General features: G+C 48.4%; 1 protein-coding gene and 1 long non-coding RNA gene across 2 annotated transcripts; one reads left to right on the top strand and one right to left on the bottom strand.

Moving 5' to 3' along the window:
- Positions 1-228: 228 nt before the first annotated feature.
- On the bottom strand, positions 229-12,480 carry bloc1s5 (biogenesis of lysosomal organelles complex-1, subunit 5, muted). The gene is made up of 5 exons (XM_041190078.1): positions 12,319-12,480; positions 11,833-11,915; positions 9,015-9,144; positions 5,681-5,739; positions 229-719 (listed from the first exon to the last, which is right to left on the bottom strand). The coding sequence occupies exons 1-5, from the start codon at positions 12,335-12,337 to the stop codon at positions 546-548; spliced, it is 465 nt and encodes a 154-aa protein (XP_041046012.1). The 5' UTR covers positions 12,338-12,480; the 3' UTR covers positions 229-545.
- Positions 12,481-12,630: 150 nt separating this feature from the next.
- On the top strand, positions 12,631-21,615 carry LOC121279153. The gene is made up of 3 exons (XR_005943333.1): positions 12,631-12,697; positions 18,243-18,340; positions 19,410-21,615. It is a non-coding gene; the product is annotated as an uncharacterized LOC121279153 (long non-coding RNA).
- The last annotated feature ends 1,897 nt before the right edge of the window (positions 21,616-23,512 follow it).

The raw sequence follows: 23,512 nt of genomic DNA, 5'->3' as shown, positions 1-23,512 counted from the left end.
CTGCCTGTGTGAATTTAAGCTCTTATTCTCACACTCATTCTCACATTTTGAAAATGATGACCCCATAAAGTTTAACATTTAATTTAACAGAACACTTGAACATGCAATAGATTCTAAAGCAGTATTCAAAACTCTTTTCTTCAACTTTTGAATTAAATCTTCATTCCTAGCCATCTACATATTAACAGTTATTGCATTTCAATAATAACTGCAAAGCACTTCATGATGTTGGTGATAAGGCCTTTATAGAAATATCATAGTTTTCACTCAGATTATTTGTAAATATTTACAAGTCTGATGTATCTTGATGGAACATTCTATGTAATATCTTCTGTTGAAATAGTCACTGTAAACATATCAGAACCAGCAATGCAGTCATTAAAACCCATTCGTAAGCTATTCGAAGACATTATTTTGAATGTTTTTCTTTTCATGCTCCCCCCATCTCCCCACAGCTTTAGGAGGTGTTGACCGTCATCATCACATTCAAACAGCCTTGGCCAGGAAAGAGTAACAGGCTGAAAATTGCGTTGTGGCACAGCTACTTAGAAAGTCCTGAACTTTGCCAAGTCCTTCTCCATTGCTGCATATTGTTCTTTCAGCCACTCGGCCGCTTTCGCATGCTCCTCCTCCACCTCTGCGCCGTGCCGGCGCTGCTCAGCCACAAAGGCCTCCCATTCAGCCCTGCGCCTCTCTCTGCTGGCTTGCAGCTGGTCATTCTGTAAGCAACGAGAGGGAAATGCAAATAAGTCTCGGCATTTCTGCAAATGTAGGCCAGCAGCTTCTGTGAACAGACATTCTTTTGTTTCCTGGACAAGGATGTCAAAAGTCACCCCTTTATTAAGCCCTGGGCCCGTTCAATTCTAGAAAACTTACCACTGCCATTCAGCTTTGCAGCAATCATAAACTGCGCTAACATGACAACCGGGTTAAAAAGATTCGGCAAACAAATCTGCCACCTCCACCCCGACTGAGCCCTGAGAGCACAGCCCTGGATAATCTTACCCCACTTTAAACCCAAATGCAAAATTGCTTCCTTGTAAAAAAAATAAAGAGATAATTTAACTTTGGAGCCCAATTTCTATTTTGCAACTCAACAAGTCACCATGATTTTAGCTCAAAAAGTTACTGACTCTTAACCAGGAAACCACAGACAAATTAAGAGGTGGGTTTCCTTGTAGCTTCTTCTACCACTGTAACTTTGGGGGAAATTTGCAGGGAGGGGAAAATCACAGTATCGGGAGTAAGAAAGGTCTCGGCAAAATTCACCCATCAGGTCACTATTTTTTTTTAAAAAAGCTGCAAGTGTGCTGTTTTAACAGCAGTGATTACACTACAAAGTAATTCATTGGCTGTGAAACGCTTTGGGACATCCTGAGGATGTGAAAGGCGTGATGTATATTTAATTTCTTTCCTTCTGTCTGCCTTCCTGTCAATTAGGAAACACAACTGTTAAGAGCAACATTGCTCCAAAAAGTTAAAGAAAGTTCAACTCAAAATCGACAAAACAGCTGGGAATGTCACTACAGCAATGTAAAACATGTCCTGAATTGTCATCGCTGCTTTCCGCAGATAGCCTAGTTTTGGTTGATCTGGAAAAGGGCTACCTCTAATTCTGCTCTCTTCCTTCCCACATTTGCCTCCTGTACTGCTCATTTTCCTGAGCTTCTTCCTTTTATAGTTCTCTACTTTTCATCCTCACACAGCTGCATTATAAAATAAAGTATACATTGAGCCACATAAGGAGATATTAGGTCCTGGTCAAGGAGGTAGGTTTTAAGAATTGAATTAAAGGAAGAAAGCGAGGTAGAGATGGGGAGGGGTGCAAGGAGGGAATTTCAGAGCTTGGGGCCTAGGCAACTGAAGATACAGCCACAATGGTGGAGCAATTATAATTGGGAATGCACAAGAGGCCATAATTAAGGGGGGGGGTGCAGATATCTTGGAGGGTGCTGGGGCTGGAGGAGGTTAGAGATAGAGAGGGGCAAGGCCATGGAGGGGTTTGAAAACAAAAATGAAAATTTTAAATTCAAGAGAAGATCACAATATGGTGCTTTAACAACTAAGTGGGCCCAGCCTGCCAGAACACACTGAATGACTTTATATTCTAGGTAGGCTATGCATAGTGAGGCACACTTCAATACACATTTTGCCAACTAAAATTGCTTACTGAACTGGGATGTACATTTAAATCATCAGCCGCTGAAATCAAAGCCAATCCACATTCCTCATTAAAAAAAAAGGTTCTTTAAAAAGTAGTGAGACGGTGAAGAAAAGGCAGGGAGTGCATAGGTCATTTACCAACTGTACCCAAAAAATATGGTATTTCCGATGAAGTGCTCACACCCAGACTGTAAAGCACCTTTTCCCTTTACGGATGCTGACAGACTGGCTGTGCATTTCCCGCAATTTCTGTTTCTATTTCCAATTTCTGGCGTTTGCATTTCTAACTAAAGAGGGCCACTCCTGAACCATTAACTCTTCCGTTCTCTACACGAGGCTGACTGACCTGCTGAGAGTCTTGTGTTTGTGTTTCAGATTTCCTGCATCTGCAGCTTTTTAGTTTTTGTTTGCTGCCTCTCAGTGGAATTTTCCAGAAGCCAGTATGACCGAATTTACCACAAAGTGTCACTCAAGAGTTTAAGGAACTGGGCGTCGAGGCAAAGTGACAGGATCACCCAATAGTTGATGTTAAAATGTGATGTGCAGTGGGCGGGAGTGAGATCTGTGTACTTAACTCAAGTCACTGATCATGAGAAGGTGGATTATAACTGCTACAAATGATGCATGTTAAAACCGCATTTAACTAGAATCTTTAACAGCAAAGGTCTGGATTCTGGAAAGTTTGCACATTTGATTGGACTTCATGTATAAAATAAACAATTCTACCAAGACTATTGCATGTGGTGGGGAGGGGGGAAAACGACACGATTAAGGCCACCAGCTATCTTCCCCACCAAGAAGTTGTTCCTCTTCACAAGAAAGATGCCAGAATTTAGGGAAAGAAGATCTATCCAAAGCTAAATGATCGCATACGTACCAACCAAGAAAACTAGTGAAAACCAGTGCTCTATATTTACTGCATCAAACATTGAACACCTGTCAAATCTCCCCCAAACCTTCTTTGCTCTAAGGTGGCCAATTTTTTATTCATTCACAGGATGTGTGTTGTTGACATCAAAAAATAAACGCCAAGCTTATAGTTGCTGCAAATAGTTAACTGTAAAACCCTAACATTTTAAGTCAACTTTAATGGGCCTACATATAAATGGAAGATAAAAAGGATGTACTCTGCTTGCATTTTGAATATATAAGATGACTGATGACAGTATATTATAGTACAGCAGGCTACAGACAGGTTTGGACACTTCCAGTACTAGCAGTATATCAAACTGGAATGCTGGTGCCTCCCATTCCATTCTATTGTCTTGTACTCTGCACATCTTGCGTGTGCTGTAAACTGCTTTCAACATAAAGCCCTCTTTTTCTCAAAAGTTCCCTCTAACCCGAGAGCCCTTCTCAGAAGATATTTAATCCACCCTCAAGGAAATAAAAGCTTGCAAGTTTCAAATAGAATACGTGATTTTAAAATTGGCAAACACTAACTTATTTTTAAAAACTCTAAGTGCTCAAGTTTGAAAATCACTTGCTAAACGTTTGCACAATATCCGCAGCTGTTTGGTCTTCTCGCCACATTCCCAGTAGAGGAAAGGATTTGACCTATCCGTACATGGCACTGAATAAAATCAAGCCAGTGATAGTGACACCACAATAAGGTGTCTGTGACATTCCCAGTAATCTGGCAAGTCAACTTCCAAACTAAACAATAAGAAAAGATTAAACAGGCTGGGCTTCTTTTCTAGAGAAGGCTTCTAGAAGGCTGAGGGATGACCTAAAAGAGGTCTTTGAAATTATGACGGGGCTCAACAGGTTAGAGGTAGAGAAAACGCTTTCCATTTGTGGGGGAGACCAAAAGCAAGGGTGATAAATAGAAGGCAGTCACTAGTAAATAAAAAAAGGAATTCAGGAGAAACTTTGTTTCTCAGAGCGTGGTGAGAATGTGGAACCTGTTTGTCATATGAGCAGGTGAATAGGATAGCTGCCTTTAAGAGGGGGATAGGTAAGTATGATGAGGGAATAAGGAATAAAGGTTACGCTGATGGGTTTAAATGAAGTTAGGGTGGGAGGAGGCTCAAGTGGAACCTAAACAACAGAATAGACCAGTTGGGCTGAGTGGTCTGTTTTCTGTGTTATAATTTCTATGCATGCTGATTTGAGAAACAAAACAATTCTAATTTACTTCATTCCTTAGCTGTGCCTTAAGCGGATTGACTGAATTCCTAGTATATGCCCCTTGGTGTGGGAAGAATGACAAATTTTGATTTGCCTGGAGTCTTGCCGACTGTTTAAAATCATACTTGCTGTGAGCTTGTTCCACGCGAGTAAACAAACCAAGTCTTCTTTCAATGGAGATTGCTATAATAGACTTTTGATATATGGACAATCCAGTGTGATTCTTGGTGTGTGAACAATTGGTTCTGAGATTGATGCTACATTTATACTGCACTGATGCTGCTGAATCTGGCTCATATGAAACGAGGAGGCTAGTGCCTCTGGAGACCTCCATGCTGGTTCCCTCCTGCCCGCCCTGGAATGTCTTCCATACCACCGAAAGCAAATGGGCATCATGGTCTCTGGAGACGGTTTGCACGTTCTGTGGGCTGGTTGAGTACTCAGCCTCTCAGTAAAGGTCCAGCAATGCACTTTGGCCTCTGCAAGCCTACATGGACCTTTCTGCAACAGCAGGGAAGATTCGTGGCCTGAAATACTAAAGTTGTATTTGATACTTTTGAACAACTGCTCTTGGGCAGCTGTCTAATGTTCCTGCCCCTGCTCTACAATCTATTCTGTTATGCAGAGAATCGAGCAGAGACAGGGTCACTTGAGGCCTCAATGGGTGGTCACCTCAGCCCTTTTGTGAATCACCCCAGACCCAGTTAAGGGTCCCATGCGCAAGGTTATGAGCCATGGCCAATGGCAATGGAAGCAGTGAATTTTCGGCAGTGATGACAGAAGAGCTCGAATCTTGATGGACGACGGCTGCTGACATGTGAAGGATTCTTAAGCAAGAGGACTTGTGTTTCCACTGAGCACAACGGGAAACCACCTCGTGTTAATTAATGTTAAATGTCTAGGGGTGGGGGGGGTGGTGTCACTCATTGTACATTACTTGTGTAGATATGATGAGACACGTATTGACACTGGTGGTGGGTCGGAGGTTTGGGCCTATTGCTTGTACATTTGTGAATAAATCTAAAGCTGATTGACTTCTGGTCTCCTCCTTCACCAACTGGCTGTAAGAATTCTGTCAGTATTCTTTTCTCTAGTCACATTGCTCACGGAAATTGAAACTGGAAGGCTCCTATGAGTAACTCAAGAGGAAAGCACAAGACCACATGGTATAGAGAAATGAAGACCACTACCACTAAGAGAACCACTCAAATATGTTCAGATTTCAGTTCTAGTTAGCACAGTTAAGAAAAAGAACAGTGACAAATGTGAAAACTAAGCAGGGCCACCCTGCCAACCTTGGCAGGAGCAGCGAGCCCCCGACATCCTCATTCAGAAAAACATTTGAATGCAGAAAGGATTCATTTTGTGTAAAAGTGATTACACTGACCTGATCTGCTTCCTGCTCCCTTTGCTGGATCCTGTTCATAATGTGGTTTGCAGCTTGCACTGAAAAGATATTCCCAAGCACAAAAGTCTGTGAAGTCAAGCACTGGGGGAAATGTTAGGAGTGAGATCTATTTCAACAAGCTAACACAACCATCGAAAAAGACAGAATTCAAGGTTATCTTTCACACTGATGTGCATCGATAGAGGCTGTGCAGCAACTGTTGCAGAGTATGTTAAAGCAGCCGTCCTATGATTCACCCAACTGTTCCCTCAGTGAAAGATGCTCTTTGCTCCGGCTGAAAACTTAGTCTTTCAGTGCAAAGAGCCATTCACAAGCATCACACATTCTAAGGTCTAGGGCTACGTGCTAAGGGATGTACTAAAGCTTGGAGCAGCCGCTGCAGAGGCTCAATAAGGAAAGGTCAAGCCCTCCATCCTGAGGGGCTGGAACCCATGTAAATTCCTTCAGGCTCTATGTACCAGAGAATGCTTGACAGGAAAATATGAACATATATTATAAATATAATCTGTAATTGTAAGTGTAGGAGGCACCTCAAGAATGCCCCATACCGTGTTGAAAGAAATAAACTGTATTGCACTTTACATAACAGTTCAAATTTGACATTATTCATAAAATTTGTAAAGTATATTTTTTGAAAAAGATCATTTTCTATATGTAAGCATTGGAACTCCTGTGGAGGATATCACAGCTAACACCAATCCATCCTTCTCACATTCACACAAGTGTTTTACAAAGAGAGTCACTGGATCACAAACAGAAGTGAAGATCTATGCCAATTCCTTCACTCCTCCATCCAGCTTTGGGACAGACAGGGCAGCTGTGTCCAGCCATGATTTAACTGGCAGCACTGAGTGAGAAGGTTTTCAGTTCATATCCCGCTCCCAGCAGAAAATTAAGGCTGACACTCCAGTGCAGCAATGTCAGAGGTGCCGTCCTTCAGGTGAGACGTCAAACCGAGGACCCATCTACTCTCTCAAATGGATTTCATGGCACTATTTTGAAGAACAAGGAGAATTATCCCTGGTGACAGGATCAACATCACTAAGAGAGAGGATCTGGTCATTATCAATTGCTATTTGCAGGAACTTGCTCTGTGCAACTTGGCTGCCGTGTTTCCAACACGATATCAGTGACTGCACCTCAAAACGCCAATGGCTGTAAAGGACTTTGGGACGTCCTGAGGCTGTGAAAGGCGCTAAACAAACGCAAGTCCTTTCTTTAAACTGTGATGAATCCTTAAAGGGCAGCTTACCTGGCTCAGGTCTGCAAATGAGCTGGGATTTTACTGGCCAAAACCAACACAAATTGCTCCTGCTAGTAATTGGAGGCACTCGGCAGATCTGCTAAGTGTGTGCTCACCCACATATTACAATGTTAAAGGTGCTGGTACTGTCTGCTGCCCTGCTTAGGACAGTAAAAACCACATCCAGCAAAAGCTTTTACAAGTTGCATCCTTTACCTAAGGGGGAGGGTTATCATTAAAAATAAACTGTCCAAACTACAAACCTCAAATTGCTCTATACTATATTAAAAGTCTTACAACTGCATTGCACTCTCATTAAAATTGCCATATTTACATTCAAAACTGCCTGTGTAAACTGGTGTTATAATGACACTCTCCCACCAATAGCAACACTATATAACTTGTTTCTTTGTTTTTTTCTTCCACCAAGAAACCTTTTGACTCTAACCAACTCTAGGACCATAAGACGTAGGAGCAGAAGTAGGCCGTTTGGCCCATCGAGTCTGCTCTGCCATTCAGTGAGATCATGGCTGATCTGATAATCTTCAACTCCACTTTCTTGCCTTTTCCCCATAACCCTTGATTCCCTTACTGATTAAAAATCTGTCTATCTCAGCCTTGAATATACTTAACAACCCAGCCTCTATAGCCCTCTGTGGTAAGGAATTCCACAGATTAACTACCTTCAGAAGAAATTCCTCCTCATCTGTTTTAAATGGGTGACCCCTTACTCTTGAGATTATGCCCTCTGGCCCTAGACTCTCCCACAAGGGGAAACAACCTTTCAGGGGGCTTGACACGGTAGATGCTAAGAATCTTATGTGTTTCAATAATGTTGCCTCTCATTCTTCTAAACTCCAATGAGTATAGGCCCAACCTACTCAACCTCTCCTCATAAGAAAATCCCTCCATGCCCAGGATCAACCTAGTGAACCTTCTCTGGACTGCCTCCAATGCCAGTATATCTTTCCTTAGATGAGGGGACCAAAACTGTTCACAGTATTCTAGATGCAGTCAAATTAGTGCCTTGTATAGTTTTAGCAAGACTTCCCTATTTTTATACTCCATTCCCTTTGAACTAAAGGCCAACATTCCATTTGCCTTACCTATTACCTGATGAACTTGTGTGCTCTTTGGGACTCATGCACAAGGACCCCCAAATCCCTTTGTGCTGCAGCTTTCTTTAACCTTTCTCTGTGACCCAAACGCAAATGCCCACCTTATAACCCTTAATACCATGGTTAACAAAAATCTACAACGTCAGGTTTAAAATTAACTATTGACTCAACATCAGCTGTTTGTGCAGAGTTGCAAACTTCTACCAACCTTTGCATGTAGAAATGTTTCCTAAATTTGTTCCTGAAATTCACGTAGAATTCCACAGGCTGTTAATATATTAAGTTAGATATGCAAGTTCCACTATGGGGAAAGACCCATGTTAAGAAGGTTCACATTTTTATTGTTGGTGAGGAGAGTTTGTACTCTGGATCCTCATCTAGTCTCAGCAATGTTTTACAAGGAGATCCTGCCAAAACATTAGCCATGAAGCAAAGGAAAAAGTCACTGAATGGGAACAGACGACAGTGGAACAGACAGTTGCCCTTTCATCTTCGGGATGGTAACTAAAACAAAAGCTCAACAGATGGGATAAAGGTTCCTGCCTTCCACCCCAAAGCACTGTGCCGGATAAATGATCATAGAATCATAAAACACCAAATGAGGCCACTCAGGCCTGTATGTCTATGGTGGCCCTTTAAAAGCTCCACACCCCGTGTTCCTTCCCCATTGCCTTTCAAAATTTTACTCCTCAAAGCACTTATCCAATTGTCTTTTGAAAGTTACTATTGAATCTGCCTCGACCTCCCTTTCAGGCGGTGAATTCCAGATCACAACAACTGTGTGAAAAAAAAATCTCTTCATGGCAACCCTCATCCCCACTTCCCTCCACTGATTCTGTTGCCAATTAAGTTAAATTTTTGGCCTCCTGCCATTGGAAACTGTTACTAAGAAAAACCCAGAACAATAATTAAATTACAAAACATATAGCCTATTAAAAATCTGTAAACTTACACCTGGCAAGAACGCTCGGAATATCGCTGCACATTGCCTCCTGGGTCTTAGGAAGGATCTGGTCATTGAGCTCCATGATCAGATTGTTCACACCTTCCAGTCCTCTCTGCTCACGAAATCCACGCTTCTCCTTTGAAAATTTTAAAAAAGGGCGACAGATGTAAAAACTTCGCAATTTTATCTGTCCTGTAAAGTAAGCAATCTTACAGAAGAGGTTAAGATTGTTTATAAAGGTAGGGTCCAAATCAATATTGGAATACACAGGGACAAGGCGGCATGAGAAACACCATCACTGCACAAAAAGGAACATCAAGTCAAAGCATTAGGATTAAAGAGGTGTTGCTGAAAATAAATTGAAAGGCAGAATTACATTCATAAATGACTGGGTAGTTCATCACCAAAAACAAATGCTGCTCATTCTTCACAAAATACACTGAATGTCACTGCAGTGACAGAAGGGTGGGTAGAGGACACAGAGGTAAGGCAATTTAGCAAAACAGCCAAAGGTGATGTGAGGGAACCCTTTGTTTTTAAAAAATGCAGTTGAGTTATACGAATCTAGAATACATTTCCTGAAAGGGCAGTAGAAGTAGATTCAATAGTAGCATTCGCAAAAGAGAATTCAATAAATATTTGAAGGGGAGAAAAAAGTACAGTGCTATGGGGAAAGAGTGGGAGTTAATTGGATAGCTCTTTTAAACCGCTAGCACAGGCATGATGGACCCAATGGCCTCCTTCCTTAATATCTGGCCTCCATTGTTGTATTTACAGAGGGAAGCCTACTTCAATGCCAAGTGCTTTCAGTTCTAGGTTCTTAGTCCTGATGTTCCATCTATATTTTTAATACTTTTGCATCCCCGATTGTAATCCACCATTGTCGGCCGTGCCTTCAGTTGCCTCAAACCCAAACTCTAGAATTCCCTCCCCTAAATCTCTCTGCCTCACTTTCCTTCTTTAAACATCCCTCTTTGACCAAGCTTTTGGTCAGCTGGCCTAACTCCTCATCAGGCTCGGTGTCATATTGTTTTATAATGCTCTGTTGAAGCTCCTTGGGATGTTATATTTACATAGCGCCTTTAATATAATAAAAGTTATTGCTGTTTGAAAATAATTGCTCACTGAAAGAAAACAGTATTTTCGGTATTTCTCCTTTTCCTTAAAAACGCAATGGCTGTTCCTTCGGAAACCCATTGCTTCTGTGTTCACCAAATCACTTACTGGTAGCACGTCTAAATGGTTTTTATACAGGTGTTCCACCATTGACAGCATTGCAAACAAAACGGGCTCTGTCCTCAAGATATCGACAGAGGTATAATTTAAGTGAAGGTGCTGGAGAGCAATCGGGGAACACAGACATGGGCTTATTTTACCTGTCTATATCACACCAAGTGTAGCAGCCTTACAATAGCTCCAGTTGAGATCACTCAGACCTGGAATCAAAACTGGGAGACAATGGTCCGTATGGTTGAGTGCATTAAGTAACAGATTGGCCTAGTGGCCGGAAGCTTTTAAGTCTGTAAGGTACAGACCCGAATGTACCTTTTAGTTCAAGTGATGGAGGTGGGTAGCACTCCTTGTCCTGTGCTGATGACTGTGTTCAGACTGCTCTTAGAGCAAGCAGGTGGTAGCATAGTGGGCAATGTTACTGGACTAGTAATCCAGAGGCCCCGGGCTAATACTCGGAGTCACAGGTTCAAATCCCACTATGGCAGCCACTGGAATTTAGTGCTCGGTCGAAGGGTCATGAGGACTCGAAACGTCAACTCTTTTCTTCTCCGCCGATGCTGCCAGACCTGCTGAGTTTTTCTAGGTAATTCTGTTTTTGTACTGGAACTTAAGTTTGATTAATAAATCTGGAACTGAAAGCACGTCTCAGTAATGGTGACCATGAAAATACCATTGATTGTTGCAAGAACTCATCTGGTTCACTTATGTCCCTTAGGAAAGGAAATCCGCTCTCGTTACCTGGCCCGGCCTACATGTGACTCCAGACCCCGAACAATGTGGTTGACTCATCCTCTGAAATGCCCTAGCAAGCCACTCAGTTGAAGGGCAATTAGGATGGGCAACAAATGCTGACCTTGCCAATGACACCCACATTCCATGACAGAATAATGAAAAAAGCTGCCTCTTTATTGCTCCTTCCGATTCCCTTTCACAAGCTACTGCTGAATAAGTCTCCACCATCTCATCAGAGAGTACATTCCAAATCCTATGGCTCTATTTCCCGCTGTCAATGGGCTCATACTTGGGTCTAGATTTAAAGTAGGTTTAGAGGGGGATTTGAGGGGTAATTTTTTCACTCAGGATGGTGGGTATCTGGAACTCACTGCCTGAAAGGGTAGTAGAGGTGGAAACCCTCATAACATTTAAACAGTACTTGGATATGGTCTTGAAGTGCCATATCCTACAAGAACTGGAAGGTGGGATTAGACCCATCAGCTGGCACGAGCACGATGGACCAAATGGCCTCCTTAGGTGCAGTAAATTTCTACGATTCACTAGTAAAAACGTTTTCCCTCTCGTCACCTCTTGGGATGAAATATATGCTTGGGGAAAGACCAAATAGAACACACAACCGCCCCAGAGAAGGACACAAAGGAAGATGCCGAGGCATCAACAACCACTGACATTAGGGGAAACAAGCAGGTTCAGTACTGCAGGTTAACCACCGGTGAACACTTTTGTCAGTAACAAAGAGAGAAGTGTTTAAACACAGCAAGAAACTACTGAGAGAGGCTGGTGACAGGGCCAGAGAAAGTACTTTCCTTTCCATGTATATTGTTCACCCGGCTTTACTGGGTAAAGAAGTACTGACCTCAAACTCCTTAACGAAATAGCGAATCTCTGCCTGGATGATGGGCCTGTGGTCAAATAGCCTGGAGTGAATCTCACTCAAATCTGCACAAATAACAAATTGCAGCAACTTTAGACAGTTCACACAGTGAAACAGGAGGAGGGAGAGTGAAGAGAGGGAGAAGAGACAGGACAATGGCCCAAGGCACATCGGAGGGTGTTTGGGTCAGGCGGCTGGAGACGAACTGCCGCAGACCCTCTGATCACCGAGTGGACCCCCTCCCCCGGCGGACACTCCCCCCGGACACCGGACCCCAGCGGACACCCCTCCGGTACCCCGACCCCTAACCCCCCAAGACCCCGAACTCCCCCCCCCCCCGCCCGGACCTCCAACCCCGGCGGACACTCCCCTGGACCCCAATCCCCAACCTCCCCCTCCCCCGGCGGACACGCTCCGGACCCCCCGAAACGGGACCCGGACCCGGGCACCCGGGCGACCCCCCCTGACCTCTCCTCGCTCGCTCCATTCCGCTGCTCTTGTCTCTAACCGGATCCCTGGAGATGCCGCACTCCAGCCGCAGGGTGAGATAGGTGGGGGGGGGGGGGGAGGCGGGGTTTCTGCACCGGGGAAAGGTACCGAGCAGATCACAACATCCCACCCCAGTTACAGAATGAAAAGCGTCTGATTAAACACCCACCTCCCCCCCCCATTGAAAAACATAATGGTTCCCTCCCAAGCTGATTGGTTGAGAGCCTGGAATAGGAGTCCCGCTGATTGGCTCCTCGCCCCAGTAGCCAAGAACAAGGACTGTTATTGGCTGAAGGCGGAAGGAACTGCTCAACTTACAGTAATCAGGGACCGGTGAGACAGAGAGGAGGAGTTGGGGGTAGGTATTGGGGAGGGGACAAGGGATAGAGGGAGGGAAGTGGCGGGAGGGGAAAGGGGGAATTGTGGAAGGGGGGTAATTGGGGGATGGGGATAGGAGGTATTGGCGGAGGGGGAATTGGGGGAGGGGGATTGGGGGAGGGGAAGGGGGAATGGGGGTATTGGGGGAGGGGGATGGGGGAATTGGGGGAGGGGAGGGGATGGGGGAATTGGGGGAGGGGAGGGGAGGGGATGGGGGAATTGGGGGAGGGGGATGGGGGGAATTGGGGGAGGGGGGATGGGGGAATTGGGGGAGGGGGATGGGGGGAATTGGGGGAGGGGGATGGGGGGAATGGGGCATGGGAGGGGAGGGGGATGGGGGAGGGGGATGGGGGAATTGGGGCATGGGAGGGGAGGGGGATGGGGGGAATTGGGGGAGGGGGATGGGGGGAATTGGGGGAGGGGGATGGGGGGAATTGGGGGAGGGGGATGGGGGGAATGGGGCATGGGAGGGGAGGGGGATGGGGGAGGGGGATGGGGGAATTGGGACATGGGAGGGGAGGGGGATGGGGGGAATTGGGGGAAGGGGATGGGGGAAATGGGGGAGGGGGAAATTGGGGGAGGGGGATAGGGGGCATTGGTGGAAGGGGATGGGGGGAATTGGGGGAGGGGGATGGGGGGAATTGGGGGAGGGGAGGGGGATGGGGGAATTGGGGGAGGGGGATGGGGGGAATTGGGGGAGGGGAGGGGGATGGGGGAATTGGGGGGAGGGGGTGGGGGAATTGGGAGGGGGAATTGGGGGAGGGGGAACTGGGGGAGTAATTGGGGGAGGGGGAACTGGGGGAGTAATTGGGGGAGGGGGATGGGGGAACTGGGGGAGGGGAGTAACTGGGGGAGGGGAGTAATTGGGGGAGGGGAGGAGTTAATTGGGGGGTAATGGGGAAGGGGAGGGGGATGTAATTGAGGGAGGGGGCAATTGGGGAGGGGGATGGGGGAATTGAGGGAGGGGGTTGGGGGATGGGGATAGCAGGTATTGGGGGAGGGGGTGGGGGAATTGGGGGAGGGGAGGGGGATGGGGGAATTGGAGGGGGATGGGGAATTGGGGGAGAGGAGGGGGATGGGGGAGGGGATGGGGAGAATTGGGGAGGGGTGGGGAGGGGGATGGGGGAATTGGGGAGGGGAGGGGGATGGGGGAATTGGGAGAGGAGGATGGGGGTATTGGTGGAGGGAAGGGGGTGGGGGGATTTGGGGGTGGGGGAGAGGGATGGGGAATTTTGGGGGAGGGGATGGGGAAATTGGGGGAGGGGGAAATTGGGGGAAGGGGATAGGGGAAATGGAGGAGGAGGAAATTGGGGGAGGGGGATAGGGGGCATTGGTGGAAGGGGATGGGGGGAATTGGGGGAGGGAGATAGGGGGAAATTGGGGGAGGGGAGGGGGATAGGGGGAAATTGGGGGAGGGGAGGGGGATAGGGGGAAATTGGGGGAGGGGAGGGGGATAGGGGGAAATTGGGGGAGGGGAGGGGGATAGGGGGAAATTGGGGGAGGGGAGGGGGATAGGGGGAAATTGGGGGAGGGGAGGGGGATAGGGGGAAATTGGGGGAGGGGAGGGGGATAGGGGGAAATTGGGGGAGGGGAGGGGGATAGGGGGAAATTGGAGGAGGGGAGGGGGATAGGGGGAAATTGGGGGAGGGGGGATAGGGGGAAATTGGGGGAGGGGAGGGGGATAGGGGGAAATTGGGGGAGGGGAGGGGGATAGGGGGAAATTGGGGGAGGGGGATAGGGGGAAATTGGGGGAGGGGAGGGGGATGGGGGGAATTGGGGGAGGGGGAGGGGAGGGGGATGGGGGGAATTTGGGGAGGGGGAACTGGGGGAGGGGAGGGGAGGGGTTAATTGGGGGTAATGGGGGAGGGGGTAGGGGATGTAATTGAGGGAGGGGACAATTGGGGAGGGGGATGGGGGAATTGAGGGAGGGGGATGGGGATAGCGGGTATTGGGGGAGGGGGAATTGGGGGAGGGGAGGGGGATGGGGGAATTGGGGGAGGGGAGGGGGATGGGGGGAATTGGGGAGGGGGATGGGATATTGGGGGAGGGGAGGGGGTGGGGGGAATTGGAGGTGGGGGAGAGGAATGGGGAATTTTGGGGGAGGGGATGGGGAAATTGGGGGAGGGGGATAGGGGGAAATGGAGGAGGGGAAATTGTTGGAGGGGGATAGGGGGCATTGGGGGAAGGGGATGGGGGAATTGGGGAGGGAGATGGGGGAAATTGGGGGATGCTGATGGGGGGAATTGGGGTAGGGGATGGGGGAATTGGGGAGGGGGAATTGGGGAGGGGGATGGGGAATTGGGGGTGGGGGAGGGGGATGGGGAATTGTAGGAGGGGGATGGGGGGAATTGGGGAGGGAGATGGGGGAATTGTGGGAGGGGAGCAATTGGAGGAGGGGAACCGGAGAATTGGGGATCGGAAAGGGGGGAATTGGGGGAGGGCAAAGGGGGGAATTGGGAGCGGGAGAACTGGGGGAGGGGAGTAATTCGGGGAGGGGAGGGGTTAAATGGGGGAGGGGGGGGATGGGGGAATTGGGGAATGGGGGGATGGGGATAGGGGGTATTGGGGGAGGGGGAATTGGGGGGAGGGGGAATTGGGGGGCGGGGGATGGGGGAATTCGGGGAGGGGAAGGGTGTGGGGAACGGGATGGGTGTATTGGGGGAGGGGAGGGGGGTGGGGGAATTGGGGGCGGAGGATGGGGGTATTGGGGGAGGGAAGGGGGTGGGGGGAATTGGGGGAGGGGGAGGGGATGGGGAATTGGGGGAGGGGGAAGTTGGGGGGGATGGGGGGAAATGGGGCGGGGGAAATTGTGGGAGGGGGATGGGGAGGGGGATAGGGTGCATTGGGGGAAGGGGATGGGGGAATTGGGGAGGGGGATGGGGAGGGAGATAGGGGGAAATTGGGGGAGGCTGATGGGGGAATTGGGGGAGGGGGATGGGGGAATTGTGGGTGGGAGAGGGGGATGGGGAAATTGTAGGAGGGGGATGGGGGGAATTGGGGGAGGGAGATGGGGGAATTGTGGGAGGGGAGCAATTGGGTTAGGGGAACAGGGGAGAATTGGGGATCAGAAACGGGGGCATTGGGGGAAGGGGATGGGGGGAATTGGGGGATGGGGAGGGAGATAGGGGGAAATTGGGGGAGGCTGATGTGGGGAATTGGGGGAGGGGGGGATTGGGGGATGGGAATTGGGGGTGGGGGAGGGGGTTGGGGGAATTCTAGGAGGGGGATGGGGGAGGGAGATGGGGAGGGGAACAGGGGAGAATTGGGGATCGGAAGGGGGGAATTGGGGGAGGGCAAAGGGGGGAATTGGGGGAGGGGGAACTGGGGGAGGGGAGTAATTGGGGAGGGGAGGGGTTAATTGGGGGGTAATGGGGGAGGGGGAGGGGGATGTAATTGAGGGAGGATGCAATTGGGGAGGGGGATGGGGGGAATTGGGGGATGGGGATAGGGGCTATTGGGGGAGGGGGAATTAGGGGGAGGGGAATGGCGGAATTGGGGGAGGGGAGGGGGATGGGGGAATTGGGGGGGAGGGGGATGGGGGAATTGGGGGAGGGGAGGGGGTTGGGGGAATTGGGGGAGGGGAGGGGAGGGGGATGGGGGAATTGGGGGAGGGGGATGGGGGTATTGGGGGAGAGGAGGGGGATGGGGGAATTGGGGGAAGGGAGGGGGATGGGGGAATTGGGGGAGGAGGATGGGGGTATTGGGGGGAAGGGGGTGGGGGAGGGAGATGGGGGAATTTTGGGGGAGGGGATGTGGAAATTGGGGGAGGGGTGTGGGGGGAAATGGGGGAGGGGGAAATTGTGGGAGGGGGATAGGGGGCATTGGGGGAAGGGGATGGGGGGAATTGGGGGAGGGGGATGGGGAGGGAGATAGGGGGAAATTGGGGGAGGCTGATGGGGGGAATTGGGGGAGGGGGATGGGGTAATTGGGGAGGGGGATGGGGGAATTGGGGGAGGGGGATGGGGGGAATTGGGGGAGGGGAATGGGGGAATTGGGGGAGGGGGAAATTGGGGGATGGGGGAATTGGGGGTGGGGTGGGGGAGGGGGATGGGGGAATTGGGGGATGGGGGGAATTGGGGGAGGGGGATGGGGTAATTGGGGAGGGGGATGGGGGAATTGGGGGAGGGGAATGGGGGAATTGGGGGAGGGGGAAATTGGGGGATGGGGATGGGGGAATTGGGTGTGGGGCAGGGGAGGGGGATGGGGGAATTGGGGGGAAGGGGGTGGGGGAGGGAGATGGGGGAATTTTGGGGGAGGGGATGTGGAAATTGGGGGAGGGGTGGGGGGGGAAATGGGGGAGGGGGAAATTGTGGGAGGGGGATAGGGGGCATTGGGGGAAGGGGATGGGGGGAATTGGGGGAGGGGGATGGGGAGGGAGATAGGGGGAAATTGGGGGAGGCTGATGGGGGGAATTGGGGGAGGGGGATGGGGTAATTGGGGAGGGGGATGGGGGAATTGGGGGAGGGGGATGGGGGGAATTGGGGGAGGGGAATGGGGGAATTGGGGGAGGGGGAAATTGGGGGATGGGGGAATTGGGGGTGGGGTGGGGGAGGGGGATGGGGGAATTGGGGGATGGGGGGAATTGGGGGAGGGGGATGGGGGAATTGGGGGAGGGGGATGGGGGGAATTGTGGGAGGGGAGCAATTGTGGGAGGGGAACAGGGGAGAATTGGGGATCGGAAAGGGGGGAATTGGACGAGGGCAAAGGGGGGAATTGGGGGAGGGGGAAGAGGGGGATGGGGGAATTGGGGGAGGGGTAGGGGGAATTGGAGGAGGGGTTAGGCGGGAATTGGGGGAGGGGGAAGGGGGTTAATTAAGGGATTGGGAGTTGGGGGAGGGGAAGTAGGGGGTGGAGGAAGAGGGCGGAGATGGTGTGTGGTGGCGGGAGGAGGAGGAGGGGTGCGTGGTGGCGGGAGGAGGGGGTGTGTTGGGCGAGGGGTTATGGGGGAAGCCGTATGGTGGGGGAGGGGATCGGAGGGGTGTGGTGGGGGAGAGTATCGGAGGGGTGTGTGGGGGGAGTCAAGGGGGAGGGGTGGCAGGGATAGAGGAAGGGAATGGCGAAAGAGTGGAGAGGACAGGAGGTAGGGGAGGGGAAGGGGTAGGGGTTTGGAATGATATGAATGGGGGAAAGAGGGATGGGAAAGGAGATGGGGGAAAGGAGGATGGGGAAAGGGGGAGAGGATGGGGAAGGGACGGGGGCAGGGGATAGGGGAGGGCAAAGGGGATGGAGGAGTGGAACAGGGTATGGGATAGGGGAGGGGAAAGTGTGTAGGAGGGGAAAGGGATAGCGGAGGTATAGGGGGAGTGGCTGATGGGAATAGGGCAGTGGTGGGGAGAGGAGTGGAGGGAATGAATGCAGGGAATGGGGGGTGGGTAGTGTGTTGATGTAGATTATCATCCCAGCCCCTTTTTGGAACTATTCTGGATCAGACATACTCCTTAGATGATCACTCTCACTTAAGTTGAGAAAGACAGACCTCACAGACGTAAATGGCTCTGAAAAAACTGATCTAACTCTTCCTGAAGGAAAGGAACCACCAGAGAATAGTACTGTCCTCTGGATAGTATAAGGGTCCAGGCATCCCTCCTGAACAATGTACCTCTCCACTGAAGAGTATACGAAGGTGGGTTTTCATGTTTGGATAAAGGAGACGATATGAGACGATATAATTTTAAATTATTTAAAAGTTTATTAATGAACCGAACATGCAATTCACTTTAAGTGGTAATATAACATTGATAGTTTCCGGATAAGAAAGTATAATCTTGTTTCTGCTAGAGAATCCAAGTCCAGTTATTGCTACCGAGAGATATTTAGAATGTCCATCAATATTTAGAGTAGTATTTACATTGAATCCCCGAGTAGAAAGCTACTGAGTTTAATGAGATACCTTCATCCCAATTAAGGGGTGAACTATTATCACTACACCACAGCAATACTTTGCAGTTACCTTGAGAGATGCTGCAGTGAATCCAATGAATCTAAAAATCCTACTGTGTGGTTCCAATTATTATACCATAAAAGAGCTGAACCAGCAGAAAACTTGTTGAGCACACATGCTGGATAACATGCTTTATTTTAGTCAACATCCTTCAAGCAAACAGGATACAGATTATACTCAGTTTCTAGGATTCAGTTAACAAGTTATTTCGGGTTACTTAAGGTTATCCATTATTAGATTGTGGTATCACACAATTTATCTATGCCTTGCTGAGGTGATGTGGAGGTTTGTGTTTCTTCAGGCTTGCCTTGTGTTAGAGGATATACCATATCCTATGCTGCAGCATGTTGGTGTCCTCAAGCAAACAATTGTGCCCAGGCATGTTTATAAACTTTGTCCAGCAGATGAACTCTGCTTTTCAGTTTTAATCTCTACTCCATACGAGAATCACTCTTTTTAACCTTATATTTATAGCTGCATTCCTTCAGTGTTAGATGTGTGGGAGAAGGGAAAGAGAGGAGTGGAGCTAAAACTGCAAACTTGTACCTGTTTTCTACTGGTCGATTTGTACAGGCTGATTTTTATTAGGATGCCATTTTAAAGCATCAGTATTCTAGCCAATATGTGTCCTTCAACCAACATCACTTAAAGCAGGTCGTATGGTCATTATCATCTTGCTGTTTGTGAATCCTTGCTGTGCTGAATTTTCAAAACTTCAACAGTGACTACACTTCTCTCCTTTCTGATGCAGAGGCCTAGACTGATGATGTTTGAGGATTTGAATTTGGAAATAAATAGCTGGAATCAGTCAGTGACTATGAAGGTGTCAAATTGGACGTGGCTGCGAGGAACAAGAGGAGAAAAACCGCAGGAGAAATTTTTTTTAAAAATCGTGTTTGTCAAAATTTGTATTTGTTATTTGCAAAAGTGTTGGCGATGGGGGAAATAAAGGCTGTTTGACTGGGTGGGACATCGGGTGATGAAATCTCCAGGAATGTGTCCAACCATTTTTGGTCACCCAATGTTCAGAGTCACCAGCCACTTAGTGTTTGCAGTCAAACAAATTTTTCTGGTACGCAGGCCTCCTGGCTTTCTTGGATCTTGGCAGTGATTTTATTGGTGGGGGGGGGTCTTGCTCCTCCCTATCACTACAATCTCCTCCACCTGACAACCCTCTGAGATATCTGCACTTTTGTAATTCTGGCCTCTGGTGCATTGCAGATTTTAATAGCTCCATCATTGGTGACCGTGCCTTGAGCTACCTAGGCCCTAAGCACTGAAATTCTCTCCCTACACCTCTCTGCCTCTCTACCTCACTTTCCTCCTCTAAAACACTCTTTAAAACTTACCTCTTTGACCAAGCTTTTGTTCATCTGACCTAATATCTCCTTACGTGGCTCAGTGTCATACTTAGTTTTATCATGTTCCTGTGAAGCACCTTGGGACATTTTATAAGAACATGTAGCCAGAGCCAGGCAACCAGTAGGATGCATCAAGATCCGCATCAAAGAGGTGTGCAAGCATGACATGAAGATCCTAAACATCGATTCCTACACCTGGGAGACATTAGCCAGCGACAGAGGAAAATGGTGGCATCATCTGTCGGCTGGCGTGTGCCCCAATGACAATCAGTGGTGATAGAGGCTTGGCAACAGGTAGCAACACCAAAAACAAGAACCCACAATGACACTTGATACCTACCCCATATGCGGCACTTGTGACAAGGCTACCTCTCACAGATTAGTCTCTTCAGCCGTCAGCGAGAGTGCACCGTGTGAACCTACCCCATTCCCAACAACTTGCTGCATGTCCATTCATTACCTTTCGTAAATGGAAGAATGCTGATGGACGAACATAAGAAATAGAAGCAGGATTAGCCCGCTCCACCATTCAAAACAACCATGGCTGATCTTTGGCTTAAATTCCACTTTCTCGCCCGCTCCCCGTTTCTCTTGATTCTCTGAGAGGCCAAATATCTGTCTATCCCAGCCTTAAATATATTCAAGCATCCACAACCTTCTGGGGGGTAAAGAATTCCAAAGATTCACAACTCTTTGAAGAAATTCCTCCTCATCTCAATCCTTAATTATTGATCCCTTATCCTCTGAGGTACCTCCACTCCTCCAATTCTGACCTCTTGAACAACTCCCATTCTCATTGCTCTACCATTGGCAACCATGTCTTCAGCTGTCTAGGCCCTAATCTCAGGAATTTCCTCCCTAAACCCCTCTGCTCTCTCAACATCTCTCTCCTCCTTTAAGCCGGTCCTTAAAAACCTAGTTCATTGGCAGAACTTGTGATCAAACTTTTGTCCTAATATCTGCTTGTGCGGTACAGTGTCAAATGTATCTGGTTACACTCTTGTGAAGCATTTTGCAGTGTTTGGATAGATTAAGGGTACTCAAGTTTTTAACTGCAAAGCATTGGCCTTAATGGGGAGTGAAACACGAGCGAATATAGAAACTGGTGAATCTATTGTTGCTTCAGAGGCATTAAAATTATAGATCCTGCCCTGGGGAGAAATGGCAGTGGATTTCCCTAATTTCCTAATATAATGTTTACTGTGGGCTTGTGGTCCAGTTTGAGTGCTGCAGTGACAATATCTGGAATGTATGTCCTTCACTTGCTTGTCTGCTATTTACAGAGTGAAAAGCTTATCCTTTCTTAAGTGAATGTAAACAGACTGGGCACTGAATGTGCACAAACGCTTCTGATAACACCAGTCTGCATCCTTGCACTTTTGTTGCACTAATTAAGTGATTCGTCCACAGGCAAACACAAATTTTGACACCATTAAGGAAAGGATTATGGTTCTAAATTGAATCGCAGATCCATTGTTGTAAATGAAATGCTATCGCAATGGTCAAGTGTTTTTGAGAAAATGGTTGTGTAAGTCTCACAGTATTTCAGGTGATGATTTTAACAAATGCAATAAAAACAGACCAAATAAGTCTGAAGCAATGTGTTCATGTAGCCTTACTGGTCAGCTGGTATTAACCAGTCACCTAAGCATAAAGAATTATGGTAATCTCAGTTGCTTAGAGCATATATATCAGCATGTGTGGTCATCATCTTTTTTTAAAGAACAAAAGATATCCCCAGCAAACCCTTGTCACTTTTTCTCCCCATTCCAACATATACCGTCTTGTCCTCCAGAAATCATTGTGTCACTTGGGATTATTGTGCAGGACATTTTATTTAGAAATCTCGCCGCACTTGTTCGCCCAGTCTTGTCAGGTTCGCCCGCAGGCGATCAAACAATGATCATCCTCTGCAGGATTTTTGTCACCCAAATGGCTGTGTCCAGGTCAGCTGCTTGCAACAGGCGGGGGAATCCAAACCGTTTCAGGCAGACCTCACCGGCGATGAGGGTAATGCGAGTGACAGCTTTAGAACGTGGGGGAGACTTTCCGTGAGCAGAACAAGTCCATGGGCGGTGTTTGCCATGGGAAAGCAAAGGCCCACAAGGTCATGCAGTGGGTGGGCTCCGATCCCGATCCTGGCCAAGAAGAAAAAGAACAGGAGACCCGAGGCACCAGCGTTTTGGAGGCGTGCCGAGTCCGATTAGTTGCAGGGCTGCAATGTTTGATGCCGAACCTGGACAGACAAAGCCTCGGGCCGAAGCTGTTCGAGCAAATGATGTCAGAGGGACATGAATTATCCGCCGTGAGGCCGAGGAGACAGATGACACCCAGCAGGAGCGGCCAAGGGAATGTGCAGATACTGCACTACAGCTGGCTCGCCCTTGGGGCATCCGCCGACTTCAACTGGACTAGACACTGTCAATTCAGTGTCAAATTAGCTCACCAGACTGGGGAGCTTGAAGAGATTTACATGCTCAAAGGAGGGAGGGTTTTCAAAAGTTTAACAGAAAGAAATCTTTCAATGGGGGCCGTACAATGAGACGAGACAGTGAAAATCAGGGTTGTGCTTTTCTGCACTTGCCGATGTGGAGCTGAATGTCTCGTTCCTGACAACATTAGATAGATTACACATGGTGCCGAAGACCGCATGTTGCCAATTTGTGTCACCAGAATGAAAAGCTCAAAAAATAGAACGTACTCATTCTTCCTATTAAGTCTGAAGGGGGCAGGTCATTGCAATTTCTGGATATGATGATGTAAAGTAAAGGTGATCCCTAGAATAATTTGAACAGGGTGAATGCTCTTGATGGCTGGTTATGGGTTCAACCACTGCTTCAGACGTACATTAAAAAGCAAGAGGGGATCCAACCCATAGCTTATCCTCTGAGCATCAATTCATTTTTGCAATGATGAGATAGGTTTTTAAAAAAAATAGCTGATTATATTGTTGATTCTTATTGATATTCCCTCAGCACAGTACACAAGCATTGAGAGGTATGATGCAGATGGTCAACCCACCAATAACTAGAGGACATGGCAGGTGTTGGGGGTGAGAGTGAGCATGGCCTCGGCCGTGAGTGATCGATCGCTTTATATACCTGGAGAAACGGGTGGGAGAGGTGGGTGAACCAGAGAGATGTATCTGACCTCAAGCACAATGTGAAGAACGTAAGAACATAGGAGCAGGAGTAGGCCATTCGGCCCCTTGCGCCTGCTCTGCCGGTCAATAAGATCACGGCTGATCTGATGTGGCCCCAACTCCCTTTTCCTGCCTGTCCCCCCAAACTCTTGACTCCCTTAGGGAACAATGAAGATGAACTTGAGGAATCAAAGGCACTCACAAAGGGAGGCTGCCACTTGCAATCTGTGCCGTAAACTTGAAAGATATCAGATGCGTTTGCTGAGTAGCTTGGTGCACTTAATCTAAATTGAACTGGGAAATTGTAACATTTGGAAGAGAAAGTCAAGCAATGATGGCTGTGGAGAACTG

Source organism: Carcharodon carcharias, chromosome 6 (assembly GCF_017639515.1).
Source record: "Carcharodon carcharias isolate sCarCar2 chromosome 6, sCarCar2.pri, whole genome shotgun sequence".
Classification (NCBI taxonomy): domain Eukaryota; kingdom Metazoa; phylum Chordata; class Chondrichthyes; order Lamniformes; family Lamnidae; genus Carcharodon; species Carcharodon carcharias.
This window is presented reverse-complemented; position numbering and strand designations above follow the sequence as displayed.

Excerpts from the sequence above, each read along its gene's own strand:
- bloc1s5 (XM_041190078.1), bottom strand. Across the intron at positions 5,740-9,014 it reads TCCGAGCGTTCTTGCCAGGT|TGCAAGCTGCAAACCACATT; the intron begins GTAAGTTTACAG and ends ATATCTTTTCAG. Across the intron at positions 720-5,680 it reads GGGAGCAGGAAGCAGATCAG|AATGACCAGCTGCAAGCCAG; the intron begins GTCAGTGTAATC and ends CGTTGCTTACAG.